General features: G+C 38.0%; 2 protein-coding genes across 2 annotated transcripts in view; both read left to right on the forward strand.

Moving 5' to 3' along the window:
- The first annotated feature begins 27 nt into the window (after positions 1-27).
- On the forward strand, positions 28-10,750 carry pygmb (phosphorylase, glycogen, muscle b). Its single transcript, XM_065248656.2, has 20 exons — positions 28-382; positions 1,673-1,774; positions 2,356-2,434; positions 2,517-2,620; positions 2,715-2,846; positions 2,996-3,107; positions 3,780-3,862; positions 3,957-4,100; positions 4,614-4,706; positions 4,793-4,939; positions 5,223-5,386; positions 5,562-5,676; positions 5,888-5,989; positions 6,067-6,214; positions 6,302-6,360; positions 6,505-6,646; positions 6,750-6,957; positions 8,964-9,098; positions 9,193-9,259; positions 9,388-10,750. Exons 1-20 carry the CDS (start codon positions 140-142, stop codon positions 9,535-9,537), a joined length of 2,529 nt encoding a protein of 842 aa, XP_065104728.1. The 5' UTR covers positions 28-139; the 3' UTR covers positions 9,538-10,750.
- Positions 10,751-11,985: 1,235 nt separating this feature from the next.
- The window catches only part of clcn5b (chloride channel, voltage-sensitive 5b), a 37,789-nt gene continuing 34,365 nt past the window's right edge, over positions 11,986-15,409 (forward strand). Inside the window, exons 1-2 of the mRNA XM_065248657.2 lie at positions 11,986-12,200; positions 12,757-12,888. Coding sequence (XP_065104729.1) covers positions 12,765-12,888 — 124 coding nt within the window. The 5' untranslated portion in view covers positions 11,986-12,200; positions 12,757-12,764. The remainder of the gene's footprint in view (positions 12,201-12,756; positions 12,889-15,409) is intronic.

Here is a 15,409-nt window from a genome sequence, read left to right on the forward strand (position 1 = left end):
TAGAGGTTGTGCGCGCCGCCGATGATGAGCGCGCTTGACCCAGAGCATCTGCAAACCACAGTGACGCGCGTCGCAACACAGCGGGCATCACGCAGACTAGTAATCCTATTGCACGGGTCCAAATTTTACAGTCGACAAGATGTCCAAGCCACTGACGGACCAAGAGAAGAGGAAACAAATTTCCGTGCGTGGACTCGCCGGCGTTGAAAACGTCGCCGAGCTCAAGACCAATTTTAATCGGCATCTACATTTCACTTTGGTAAAGGACCGTAATGTTTCAACCAAGCGCGACTATTACTTCGCCCTGGCGCACACCGTCCGTGACCATCTGGTTGGAAGATGGATCCGGACGCAGCAACATTATTACGAGAAAGACCCGAAGGTAAGAAACCCGAATGCCGCAATTTTCATCCCACAGTGTCCGGTGAAGCACGTACACCACTGACAGATGGGAGGAGGGGCCGGATTACAACCAGGGATATAACGTTGCGCATTTAACACTGCAATAATATTTTTAAAAACGCATTATGTCCATCCTTGTTGTGATTGTTACTTTGGTATATGCGCAACGCAGGAAAAAATGTTTGTGGTTGGGTTTTGACGGTCATTGTATCCAAAGAATTACATAATCGCCATGTTTGATGATAGAGATCTCCGGTCATCCCTTTCAAGGTCCTTCGAATGAATGAACAAGGGTTCTGCCCTTGACGAGAATCAACAGGTTAAACTGTTAATTTTAACTGCCCAATTCAATGCTAAAATAATTTGCTAATATAACACCGAACGCAGCTTTGTAACGTAGTATTGACATGAATAATTGAAAGCATTATACAAAAATGAATGTGCGGATTGTCTTCACCACAAAAATGTTTAGCATCATTTCGTCATCTTTTAACCTCATAATATTTGTACTTCAATAAAAACGAAAGAATCCTCATCCTAAAAAAAGTAATTGACAATCGTGACGTCACGACAGATTAAGTTTTGCATACTGTTTTGTGATTGGTCTGCTTTTATTTGCATATTGCTGGTCCTTATTAAACAAATTTAAAGAAATGAATTTACTTATCTGTTAGTATTCACCATCGCTTATGTCACATTATTTGTCCAGTAAAACACATTACATTACAAAAATGCTTTTGAAGTTTGTCACCACTTTCAAATGGCTAAGTGTGCGCCTAACCTTTAACACCAACTGCTAATGCAGCTATTTATACATGCAGAACCCATGCCAGCGATACTGCACACAAATACACTCACACATTCTTCGCTGTTAGCTTTTGTTATCTTTAAAAGTTAACTGGTAAAGCTGATTAACTGCAGCCTTCATTGATTTTTTTTGTTTGCATTGTAGATCAGTTTGTATCGCAATGCCCCTCGTCACCTATATGTTTCTCAAAATGTTTGTTTGCTGCTTAAGCACATTATGGAAAAGCTTTTTTTTTAAGAAGAGTTCCTAAAAGATGAATTGTGAATTTGTTACATTAGCAATTTTAATTTAGTTTATGTGCACTTTATTGGCATGACAAAAACTGTACATATGCATTGCCAAAGCATTTGGCTGCGCTGTGTACAAATTGTCCAAACAGTGTTTGCAACGAATTTAATGAGATGTATGTAGGGCAAGATTATACACAAAAAATCTCTTCATGTCTGTCTCCTCCACCTCTAGCGTGTATACTATCTCTCTCTGGAATTCTACATGGGGCGGACCCTTCAAAACACCATGGTTAACTTAGCTTTGGAGACTGCCTGTGATGAAGCAATCTATCAGGTATGCTGGAACCATAGATAAGTACACATCAATGAGCTGGAACACTGACAGCAGATACCATAAATGAAAGTAATGCGCCACTAGTGGCACCAAATAGAACTGCAGTCTGCTTGAACAACTTTACTGGCCAATACCCAGCAGCATTTGCTTAACCAGTACAGTAGCATTGAAAATGGGGTAGGTCTGGGACTGTCTATTTGCCAGGATGAAAAAAGATAACTTTGTCTAAGGTGGAGTGTTTATTTTTGTGATTGCCATCACCAGTCATTATCAGCACTGTTGGGTCAGTGAAGAAGTCAATGAGCTATTGATCAGATCTAATGTCTACAGTCAAGCCGTTCAAGCAGACTGCGGTTCCAGAATTTTATACACACATCATTGTGTGTGAATTAAGTGTTCTTGAAGCATTGAGCAAAAAATCATTGGTTTGATCCACAAGGAACAAACATACTTTGAAGTGCAGTGTAAATCACTTTGGATAAAAGCATTAACCAAAGGCAAAAATTTAAATATCTCAGGTCACGTTAAAATATAAGGTTACATACATACCTCATCTGGTCTGTTGGTGTGGTTTATTCTAGCTGGGTCTTGATATGGAGGAGTTGCAGGATATTGAGGAGGATGCTGGCCTGGGAAACGGAGGCCTTGGTCGACTGGCAGGTGAACTGTCTTTAACTTTATGGTTTAAAAAATGAATGGTGGGCCTGTGATGTTTTAATCCACTTTAACTTTTTCTCTGCAGCTTGCTTTCTTGACTCAATGGCAACCTTGGGTTTGGCAGCTTACGGTTATGGAATCCGCTATGAGTTTGGAATATTCAATCAGAAAATTGTTAAAGGTTGGCAGGTAAGAAAAAGTGTCTCTTACGTTATGTGAACTCAAATGTGCATTTTTGTTACGGGAAAATGCTGACTTGTTGTAAATGATTGACATTTGACAGGTGGAGGAGGCAGACGATTGGCTGCGCTATGGGAACCCTTGGGAAAAGGCTCGTCCTGAGTATATGCGTCCTGTGCATTTCTATGGTCGTGTGGAACACAACCCTGATGGAGTAAAATGGGTGGACACACAGGTGTGATTAAAGAAAACTAAAAATCCAATTTTCATACTATAAATACATTTTATTAGGGCGTACACACGCAATAACCATTTGCATTCTATATCTTTACAGCTACATTTCTAAGTTTACTCTAGTAAATCTGTAACTCTTTGACTTGACAGGTCGTTCTTGCACTCCCTTATGATACACCTGTCCCAGGATACAGAAACAATGTTGTTAACACAATGAGGCTCTGGTCTGCCAAAGCTCCATGTGAATTCCACCTCAAAGACTGTGAGTTTATTGAAAGGTCTTTTTGACTATTAATAATAATCAGCCTTATTTGATCCTCTGGATTATCACTTGTAGTATTTCTTTGGTAAATTATTTACCATTATGAAAACATAGTTAATGTCATAAGCTTCAAAGAGACAGAACAGCGTTGCACACAAAACGTAATTTATTGACAAAACAAAGGAAAACAGAACTCACAAGGGGGAAAAACAACATAAAACTGCAAACACAACAGTAAACAGATTAGACTAAACAAGACAATAAACTTGACAAAGACTTTAGATTAACTAGGCTAAACAAGACTTGACTTTTCAAAGAGAATGATAAAAACCAGCACAGGACAGCCAACACAAGAGCATTACGTGGGTGAGAAATCAAGAGGGCAACGGGTGTGGGCATGAACCAATAATAAAATAATAACAGAAGGGGCAGGGTCAAGAGACGAGACGGGAAAGCACATGGCGCCCAAAAACAAACAATGGCCAACATGGGACTCCTATGATCCTGACTCAAAACTATAAAAAACCAAGAACAAGAGAGGCAAGATCATGACAGGTTAATGTTTTAAATTAGATTTCCTTGTGGTGTCATGTTTATTATACCACTGCGTTTGGATTTTATAAAGGGTTTTCTGAAAGATGATCATTACAGACTTTTTATCCTCTTAAACAGTTAATGTTGGTGGTTACATCCAGGCCGTGCTGGACAAGAATCTAGCTGAGAACATCTCCCGTGTGCTTTACCCTAATGACAACGTGAGTTTACCTCTCTGTACTCAAACTAAACAGAACATTAAAAGAGACTTGCAATCCTCAGATGTTTAAACAAACAATCTTGTGTGTTTGTCAGTTCTTTGAAGGCAAAGAGTTACGTCTCAAGCAGGAATACTTTGTGGTGGCCGCGACTCTTCAGGACATCATCCGCAGGTTCAAAGCCTCAAAGTTTGGCTCAACAGAAGTCGTACGCATGGATCTGACCAAACTTCCAGATAAGGTAGGACAGCACTACAATACAAGAATAACCTACAGGAGCTTGTGCTGCCGAGCAAAGAGCCCTTATCAGTTTTACATTAAAGGGATAGTTCACCCAAAAAGAAAATTCTGTCATCATTTACTCACTCTCATGTTGTTACAATTACAAACCTAATTAAACTGATCAGAGGCCCCATTGACTTTTTAAGTATACTTTTTGCATGCTATGGAAGTGAATGGGGCCTCAGTTTGGTTACAAACATTCCTCAAAATATCTTCTCACATACAACACAAAGGTTCATCAGAACAAAGAAATTTATACAGGTTTGTAACAACATGAGAGTGAATAAATGATGAGAATTTTCATTTTTGGGTGAACTATCCCTTTAAACACTGTGCTTCAGTATTAAAAGAAATCATATTGCTTCAAATATGGTAGCAATGTATAATTTCTAAATGCATTTAAATTGACTACAAGGGTAATATATAACTCGTCGGTGACCAAGATGTTACAGACATCCTTTTTTGCATCTAGGTGGCTATTCAGTTGAATGACACTCATCCTGCAATGGCGATTCCTGAGCTGATGAGAATTCTGGTGGATGATGAGAAACTGACCTGGGAGGCGGTAAGGGAGTTTATCAATGCATCCAATGAATTCTCCTGTTCTTTATTCTCCATCTTATTTTGTCTGAAGTTTTTAATCTTTCTAAGGCTTGGGACATCACTGTGCGCACCTGTGCGTACACTAATCACACTGTCTTACCGGAAGCTCTGGAGCGTTGGCCCGTCGACCTGTTCCAAAACCTTCTGCCCCGTCACCTCCTAATCATCTATGAGATTAACCGTCGTCATTTGGAGGTATGGGAACAAACAATGTCCTCATGACACATTTAAGTCAACCTAAAATAAATGTTATTTGTATGGCTTGGAAGTTTAAGATCATGTGACCATTGGTAACTCGCTGCATTAGGATGTATTCGTCTCCTCACCAAACAGGGAATAATTTATGAGGAAGGTTACATAAACAATCTCCCCTGCTTTTCCTGACGCAGTTTGCTATAAATTTTAAATGTAGGAAAGAACTTCCCATGCTTCACTTGTTTGTTTATCCTCCCCTTACATCTTCTTTCCTGTTTCTTAGCGTATCGCTGCGCTCTACCCTGGCGATCTTGACCGTTTGAGACGCATGTCTTTGATTGAGGAGGAAGGTCAGAAGAAGATCAACATGGCTCATCTCTGCATCGTCGGCTCTCACGCCGTCAATGGAGTGGCCCAAATCCACTCCGACATCATCAAGGACACTGTGTATGTCTCCTCAACGCATTTCTGATTGTTATCACAATTCCAAAAGTAGAGTTTATTATAATATCATGACTTTACATAATCACAGAAGGTAATACAGATAACACCGGCTTAGCTGGTGAAGGAATTAAATCTCAAAGATCAAGACAAAATGTATTGGTGTTATCTCTTTAAACAGGTTTAAAGACTTCTATGAGGTGGACCCACAGAAGTTCCAGAACAAAACCAATGGCATCACACCCCGTCGCTGGCTCATCATGTGTAACCCTGGATTGGCTGATGTCATCGCTGAGGTGAGGGATATAGAAATAAAGGATCATTTTTGAGCCTTCATTTAGAAAGGACAGTGACGAAGGTTTTGGAGAGGGCATTTGTTAAAATAACCTTTTCATTGCCATTAATGTGAAATTACTGAAACAGAACATAAATGCCTGATAAAAAATGCTCATTTATAAGAAAACATGCCTATTAAGTGATTTTATTTTGTGATGGTTAATTTGTTAGAGAATTGGTGAGGACTACATCCGTGACCTGGACCAGCTGAAGAAACTCCTGAAGTTTTTAGACGACGACGCATTAATTCGAGATATTGCAAAAGTCAAACAGGTGAGACAATCGATCTCCTTTCTAATCTTACTTGAGCGAGGTGAGCATCTCATTTTATGTCGCTTTGCCGTTTTCAGGAGAATAAGATGAAATTTGCTGTGCAACTGGAAGAGCAGTATAAAGTAAAGATCAACCCAAACTCCATGTTTGATGTTCACGTAAAGAGGATCCATGAATACAAAAGACAGCTATTGAACTGTCTACACATTATCACTCTTTATAATCGTAAGTAACATTTTTTACAGTTTGATGTGAACCAGATAACTTACCATACAAAGTCTGCCATGAAATTACCTTTCATTTTTCTTCAAGGCATCAAGAAGGAGCCAAACAAGGCCTGGACTCCAAGGACAGTTATGATTGGAGGGAAGGTGAGGCTGATTCACTGACCAATCAGATCTATCTTTGTCCTTGGTAAAGCATTTTTGTAGCTCATCTCTCTAGGGACGCATATAAAGATTGAACCATACCTTCCAAATGAATACCCATAAATGTGGTTGAATTATGTCTTCAAGGCTGCACCTGGGTACCACACAGCTAAGATGATCATCAGACTGATCACTGCAATTGGAGATGTGGTAAATAACGATTGCGTGGTTGGAGATCGCCTGAAAGTCATCTTCCTTGAGAACTACAGGGTCACATTGGCTGAGAAAGGTATGATGCACACCGATCAGCGGATCTTATTATTCGATCAGTTTGTTTCCTTTATTTGCATTATTTTACATTCATTTTTTCCTTGTTTATTACCTTTTCATAGTCATCCCTGCGGCTGACCTGTCCGAGCAGATCTCCACAGCAGGAACAGAAGCTTCTGGTACTGGCAACATGAAGTTCATGCTGAATGGAGCTCTGACCATCGGCACCATGGATGGGGCTAACGTGGAGATGGCAGAGGAAGCGGGAGAGGAAAACCTCTTCATCTTTGGGATGAGAGTGAAGGATGTGGAAGCTATGGATAAAAAAGGGTGAGTTTATTTATAGATTATTTTTAAATGTTGGAATATTTGTCTGCATAATAATATTTTGTTTCAAAGTTTAGTTATTAAAGGGGTAGTTCACCCAAAAATGAAAATTCTTTCTTCATTTACTCACTCTCTTGTTGTTACAAACCTGTATCAATTTCTTTGTTCTGATGAACACAAAGGAAGATATTTGGAGGAATGTTTGTAATCAAACCGTTTGTGAGCCCCATTCGCTTCCATAGTATTATTTTTTCCTACTATGGAAGCGAATGTGGCTCATAAACAGTTTGGTTACAAACCTTCCTTAAAAATATCTTCCATCGTGTTCTTCAGAACAAAGAAATTGATTCAGGTTTATAACCACAAGAGTGTGTGTAAATGATGACAGAATTTTTATTTTTGGGTGAGCTATCCCTTTAATATTAAAGGGACACTCCACTTTTTTGAAAATATGCTCATTTTCCTGCTCCACTAAAGGTAAATATTTGATTTTTTTATTGTTTTGGAATCCATTCAGCTGATCTCCGGGTCTGGTTGTACCACTTTTAGCATAGCTTAGCATAATCCATTGAATCTGAATAGACCATTAGCATCGTGCTCAAAAATAACCAAAGAGTTTCTATATTTTTCCTATCTAAAACTTGACTCTTCTGTAGTTACATCGTGTACTAAGACGGACAGAAAATTTTAAGTTGCGATTTTCTAGGCAGATATGGCTGGGAACTCTACTCTCATTCAGGCGTAATAATCAAGGACTTTGCTGTCGTACTATGGCTGCAGCAGGCGCAATGATATTACACAGTGCCTGATATAAAGTAGTCCCCTTGGAACTTTTCAATAGCTGGGGACTATTTTTGGGCACTGCGTAATATCATTGCACCTCTTGCAGCCATGGTACGACAGCAAAGTCCTTGATTATTACGCCAGGATGAGAGTATAGTTCCTAGCCATATTGGCCTAGAAAATCGCAACTTTTAATTTTCCGTCGGTCTTAGTACATTCTAAGTACAGAAGAGTCAAGTTTTAAATTATTTTAATAATAATATTTAATAATAATAATAATAATAATATTTAAATAAAAATTATTTAAATTTTCTAAAAAAATTAATGTTTTACTCTAGGGGAGCTGGAAAATAAGTAAATATTTTAAAAAAGTGGAGTGTCCCTTTAAAGAGCTCAGATGCAAAAGGCACTAAACAAATGAGATAATGATATAAAGGCTGACACAAAGATTAAATAATCGTCTTATCGTAATTGTTTGACCTCATCGCGATGATTTCAGATCATCGCATTGATTGCACATCTCTCTAAAAAAACACAAGGGGGAGCTGCAGTGCCTGTATAACGAGACCATATTACTTTCAAATGATATTGATTGAAGGGCCTGGCACATATTATACTTTCATCAAATACTTTTGCTTCAAATCCACTTAATCCTGGCCTTACACCATTCAAAAATACTGGTTTGTTGGCAGAATCCGTTAAATGCCACGACAGCGAAGTGCACGGAAGATGATTTGAATAAATTAAGTGTACGAATTTTTTACCCAGTTAAAGAAGGTTTACTGAATATTTTAGGATATTGACTGAATTTTTTGCATCTTTTACCTTTATTTAGAAGGACAGTGGAAAGTGACTAGAGATGTTTTTAGAAGGGCAGATTTTTGTATATACTTAGAGGGTTTTGCAGCTAAAGGCAGTCAAATATGTTCAAGTGACATTTGTGAAAATGAAGGCATTTTAATTTCTGATTTATAACCTTTTCATTGCTATTAAAGTGAAATGACTGAACCCAAACATAAGAGCCAGATAAAAAAATAGACATGTCAGACACACTTAAAGGGTTTTGCATCTGAGCTCTTCATATGTTACTATAAATGTTATAAATGCAGGTAATATTAATGTGTTAGATGTTTATCCACTAATTATTGTATTGAAAGTTTATCCATTTTAATTGAGATGTAGATAGAAACCAAACTTACAAAAAATCACTTTTGGCTTGTTTTTAGATATGATGCCACGGAGTATTATAACCGGATTCCAGAACTAAAGCAAGTTATCGATCAGATCTCTTCAGGATTCTTTAGTCCTGGAGAGCCTGACCTGTTTAAAGACATTGTCAAATTGCTAATGCACCATGACAGGTAGGAAAACCAGATTTTTTTGCTTTCTTCCTTTCCTACATAATCATAGTTTAATACTAATACATGTGTATTATCAATATTGGCGTAATTACAGGTTCAAGGTCTTTGCTGACTATGAGGACTACATTAAATGTCAGGAGAAAGTCAGTGCCCTATATAAGGTTTGTATTAAAGACCTCATCAAGGACGGGATATGTTTTCATTTGGCAAAGGCAACTTTTCATTAAGCAAAAATTTATACACACTAAGCATTCCAGTTATTAAAAGCATCTTCATAATTCCTTAACAGAATACTAAAGAATGGACCAAGAAGGTCATCCACAACATTGCCGGTTGTGGCAAATTCTCCAGTGACCGCACCATCACCCAGTATGCTCGTGAGATCTGGGGCATGGAGCCCAGCCTGGAGAAGATTGCGGCCCCCGATGACCCCCGTTAAGTCGTTCTGCAAAATGTAGTAGCTGTTCTCGCATTCAATTTATTTGCCATTGTGAAGCTGTATAAAAGTAATTTTACCGTTGACATGCTATAAGAGGTTACTCTCTCTTACCATTAGACAGCCAGAATACCTCACACAGTTCTCTCTTTCCCTGCTCCAGCGACGAGCCGTCAGTGCATCCAGCTTTTTGGCATGTTTATGTATTCATCGATGTAAGAATGTCACTTTATCCGTGGAGTTTTATGAAGAGCTATAATGTATTTGTCCGTCAACGTCGTCTGTTACACTGTGAGGTCAGAGTTCAAGGCAATAGCAAAAGCACAGATACATATTTTTTGCCACACATTCAAGCATGATTACGACTGTTACAAAAAGGAAATAGAGAAACTACTACGTTTTATTTGTTTGTTTGTGTGTGTGATGTGCATTGTAGCATGCTTTTTGAATTGAGTTTTATAAATAGAGACTGATTGATCTACAGGAAATCATTTAGTTTAGACAGGCAGTTATCAAATGAACAGCCTGGGTTTTTACTTTAGATTCAGTATGGTTATTTACAGTTGTATTGTCTGTTATACTTTCAGGCCCTCTGACCTTTCTTTCAAAAAGCTGCCTTAATCAAGAGTACTGTTTGTGTATATTTAGGTCTGATTATCTGTCTGTCATTTGCCTGTTGATGTTCATGACATGTCATATGCTTTCACATGCAGAGCTGCTCAGATCAGCACTTTAGAAATGATCTGTAATTTTGCCCTCATAAAGCAAGTACGCCCTGTGGATATTTATTAACTGTATGGCTGTGTTTGAGACATTATGATGGGCGCACTACAGAAGATACCTATAGGTAGTTGAAGGATTCCAGTGAGATAGCATAACTAATAAAACACTAAAGTGTGATTCTTCTTAGTTGTGGGGCTTTGTTCAAGACACTGAAAAATATTTACTCTGATTAAATGATTGTTCTATATTCTTAGAATAGGAAACTAGGAAGACAGAAGGGTACAGTGAATTGCTTTGGGATAAACAATAAGTGTCTATTTAGCAGACATTCGTGTTTTGTTTAAAGCAACTCCCGAGCGCAAAAACTGCAGAGGAAGTGCGAGCCAGATCACACAGAAATGCTTAAATATTTTACAACGTGGCTAATTTGTATAAAAGCCTATGATGTGAAGAGTGACAAAATAATAATCAAACAATAAATTAACCAATTGTTGTTTCTACTTATTCCAAATGTATACACACACGCACGCACACACACACACACACACACACACACACACACACACACACACACACACACACATTCTGGTTTCCATGTTTTGTGGGGACATTCCATAGGCGTAATGCATTTTATACCATACAAACTGTATATTCTATTCCCCTTACCTGCCCCATTCAAAATGTCCCCACAAGGTCACAAAAACACTGGTATTCCTAACTTTCTGGGGACAATTGGTCCCCACAACGTGGTAATTACCAGGTACACACACACACACACACACACACACACACACACACACACACACACACACACCTTAAAACTATAAACACATTAGTGTAGCCTTACCTATTAATGCATGTGTAAGTGTGACAACATAATATTGTCATAAAGTTTACATTTTTATATCAATATTTTTGATATTAAGATTTGTAATTTTAGATTAGTTTATATTATGCATTACTACTTTAATCATGTTAACTAAAAATAATTACATGGTGTGCCAAATAATTTTTAAAACTACACACATTGCATGTGGTCTTGTTTATAAGATGCATTGATTAAATCTGTGAAAAATTATTAAAATGAAAAGGACACTGATGTCACAACCCTATCAGTCGGATGAAATACTACAACGTTCAGATTTTTGGTTAGATTTGTGCTCTTTTGTTAGAGATCATATTTTGCCCAGCTTTTAACTTTGTTTTGAAAATATTTTATTTGTCATTACATAAGGAATATTATTTGGTTAATTTGTAACTTTTGTTGGCAACGTTTAGTATACATAAATGTAAATATGGTGATTATAAACCATTATTCAAAATGTTGCTATTAGAAGTTAAGCATAGCCTACCTAAAATCTATTTATAATTTGATAAACAAGAAAGCTGTTAAATGTATTAATGTATGTAAGCATTTCCATGTTTTTATTTAATTTTTCTTTTTTTCATCCCCTGGCTAATGTAAAAATTGTTGAATATGATTGATTCAAAAAATACAAAATTGTGGTAAAACGAAAAGGACAACTTTCAGTGACTCCCACGACGTTGGGTGGCGCTATTGAACTCTGAACGCTTCAGGTTAAACAGAACATTGAATGGAAGGGAACAGTGACATTGAGGTAAAAACAACGAAACGAAACATCCCTACACGGACAAAATCAAACTCCCCGACAGACCACGTCCCATGAGAGTGATCGTGCTATTTAATTTAATACACGCGCGGTGAATTAAAAGGCTGTGAGATAAATGTGCCTGGTAAGCAGTGACGCAATGGTGACGGAACTGAATTCACGTCGACATTTCTCGCGTGTTCTCGCGATATTTATGTCATATCCCGATCAGTTTGCGCAGCACCAAATGAAGTCGAGACTTAAAAATCCTGATCACAAGACCCCGGCGTCTCAAAAGAAGTCCAGTACTCCGCTAGGTAAAGCTCTGAAGGGGTATGTATTAAACTGTTTTATTTTCATCAGTTAAATTATTGTAGTGAACTACAAAGGCTACGTCAAAGTAAACAATAGTTTGAGATGAGCTAACGACAAAATTTGAGACAGATGACTAAAATGACATCTGACAGGAGACTGTGATGCATTTTCCGAAGATAGATTGTTATCATGTACCGTTTGTACTTAAAATAACAGGCGTCTGTAAACATTTTGTTCATTAATAATCGATACATTGCATTCCCGATATATTGCTTTAAACTGAATAAATTAGATAGTCTTTATGGCAGTCGTACGTTTCAGTTTGTTTGAGTTGATTTGTAAAGCGTCTGAAGTGTCAAACACACAGGAAGTGGTACAGTTGTTTGAGCCATGCATGACCATGTTTCAGTCATCATCACATTTCAGTCAAGTCCTGTCTCTGTAAAAGGTCACTGATTTGTTGGGTCGACCTGTCATCATCAGTCTTTAACAGTAGTGTGTCCCATCATTGCGCATTTGAGACCTTCAGACACGAGTGCACCATTTATTTTGTTTTATTTTATTGTTTACACAGGGCGGATAATGGAGAACGGGAGATTTTACAATGATAATTATAACAGTGGAAGCAGTGATGATGAGTTGGTGGATATCACACATGGCACTATTGACTTCGGTGAAGATGTGCCGCCTCTGGACTTCAGCGGGGGTGAGTGATGTTGATACTGGCTCTCGGATCACAGGAACATCTTGTACTCTTTTTGTAAACGTGTTTCGGTTTGTTTTTCAATTTCTAATCAGTTTGTTTGTTTGTTTTACAAACGTTTGATTAAGTGAAGCGTCATTGGTCACTTGATCATATTAACACACACACAGCTCGTGTTGTAGCATGTAATGATCATGTCACTGTGGACGGATCGGATTATTTTCACTCTGTTTTCTGTCTGCGTAGTTACAGATGATGATGTGTTGAGGTCACAAATTGCTTTTTTTCCAGGAAGTTTAGCTTTCTTCACTGTCTGGATTTCACAACTTGTTCTGTTGTCTTCGGTTCACTTTTTTATTACTTTATTTGGCATAAAATGTTTGGCAAAGGAAGTCTGATAAAGAGAAAGTCTCTCTGTATTGCATTATCTTTAATGCAAAATCATTGTTTGGTCAGAAAAAGTTTTGTTGTGGTGGTGCTATGTTACAGAGATAGTGTGAAATGCTAAAGCAGAGTTTTGTCTATAATCTATATTCCTGTAACTGTTTGATAATGAGTTTATATAGTTGTCTGCATGTTCGCTGCAGCGAAAGTGAGATAATGTGATGTCACAGCCAGCATTTTATTTATCACTGCTGACTGCTGTATTTTGTACATTGACAGAACAATGATAAAAGCAGTCGATTGTGTGCCTTAGGCAACGTTATGAACTCTGAATGTTTTGTTTGTGTTGTGTTTGGTGGACAAAGAGATAAAGGGAGCGGGGCAGATCAACAACATCCATGATAAAAGTGTTCTGGAAAGTCATGTCAAGATACAGTAGGTCATGTTGTTATATCCGGTACACTGTTGAAACAGTGGATACTTGGGAAGCGTTTGCAATACATAACTGTAAATGGAGACGTAAAATGTCAGGTGACATTGTAGTCAGAATGCTTATTGCGTCAGCACATGAAATATTTTTCCCAAAAGTTGCTGTTTGATGTTCTGACTTCTCACCCAAACAGCAGAGCTCCACAGGACAGGATGTGATATCCGGACTCAATCACAATTATGTTAGGGGTCACCACTGTTACCCCGTCTTGTCTTCGTAAAGTAGTGTGTTTCTGTATGTCACATTCATTTAAGAAGAAGATTTTGGAGTAACAGGGATGGTTGGTGGAGAATTGAGAAAATCATGTGAGAAGTAGATTCGTTTAACTTTAGCTCTAGCTGTTCTTCTGTTTTTCTATTCTGACTGTCTTTTTTGGTCTGGTCCAAAGTTGAATCATTAGTAAAAGACACAATGTAAATGTAAGTGCAGTAGGGTACAATACAGAGTACAGATTTCTTGTCATCACGATTGGCCGATACTGATTCTTTAAGATGATATGCAGGCTTTTTGATGACTGTAACTGTTAATTATTTTTCTAGATAAAGTTATACCACAGATGTTGCCTTTGATATATTATTTAATCGGGTATATAATTGTTTTATTAGAGAATCAATAAATAAGCACAACAAAATAATATTCATTTTACAAAGAGTAGTTTAATATGCTTTAAAAAAGGCTTGTGTCTGTTAAAAGTACTAAAAAATAAAACATTGCACAGTCTTCAGTGAATGAATTAAATATAGATGTATTCTTATAAAGTTAAACAGTTCTTCAGTCATAAGCAGAGAGTGATTTTTTTCTTTAATATATTGAAAAATGAATTGGGTTACTGTAGCTTTAAGACATGATAGAGATATTTGCTCTGTACACGTGCCAATAACAGGCTGTGTGTATGCGTTTGATAGGGCGTGCGTCAGGTGTACACGCTGCAGAAAAGAGCAGCTGCAAGTACAATGAAAGTTGAAACTGTAAAAACTTTCAAACACATGCATAGGGATGGGCAATATAAACGATACAAAATTGGGATATGATAGAGATTTTAATTCGCGATAATGCATGTTAATTACGCAATCTACCCGCAAAATTTAGAGCCACGAGCTGCAGCCGGCTGCAACGCATCATCATATTTGTCATTTTGAATAAACATATCTGAAAGCGTCAGCGAAACAGAGGATCTCGTGAAAAGACCGGTGCAACATCTACTATTTGGACTTAGTTTGGATTTAAGCTGTCCAACAAGCAGCAGGAAAATATACTCTGTAGAGCAGGGGTGTCCAATACGTCGATCACGATTGACCAGTCAATCGCAAAGGCAATGCCGGTAGATCGCACATAAGGTAACTGCTGCTCCACGCGCGAAATTGGCATTATGGTCTTTAATTGTGAAACACGCAAGTCTTTTTGAGTTGTTGCGCCTTTCTTCTTAAATGTGTTTATATAAATCTTATGCCAGGCCGCTGCAGCTCAGTTGTCTAACTTCCAAAATTCACCAGTATGTGCATTCTTGCCTTCACACAGGAGCTGATCCACGGTGTGTGTGTGTGTGTGTGTGTGTGTGTGTGTGTGTGTGTGTGTGTGTGTGCGCAAACAAGAGAGAGAGAGAGAGAGAGAGGCAGCGTAGTGCTGATTTGTATGCTTCTGATACTGTTG

This window comes from Paramisgurnus dabryanus, chromosome 2 (assembly GCF_030506205.2).
Source record: "Paramisgurnus dabryanus chromosome 2, PD_genome_1.1, whole genome shotgun sequence".
In the NCBI taxonomy this organism is placed as follows: Eukaryota; Metazoa; Chordata; class Actinopteri; order Cypriniformes; family Cobitidae; genus Paramisgurnus; species Paramisgurnus dabryanus.

Excerpts from the sequence above, each read along its gene's own strand:
- pygmb (XM_065248656.2), top strand. The coding sequence starts at position 140 with ATGTCCAAGCCACTGACGGACCAAGAGAAGAGGAAACAAATTTCCGTG. Across the intron at positions 4,707-4,792 it reads AGAAACTGACCTGGGAGGCG|GCTTGGGACATCACTGTGCG; the intron begins GTAAGGGAGTTT and ends AATCTTTCTAAG. Across the intron at positions 5,990-6,066 it reads ATATTGCAAAAGTCAAACAG|GAGAATAAGATGAAATTTGC; the intron begins GTGAGACAATCG and ends TGCCGTTTTCAG.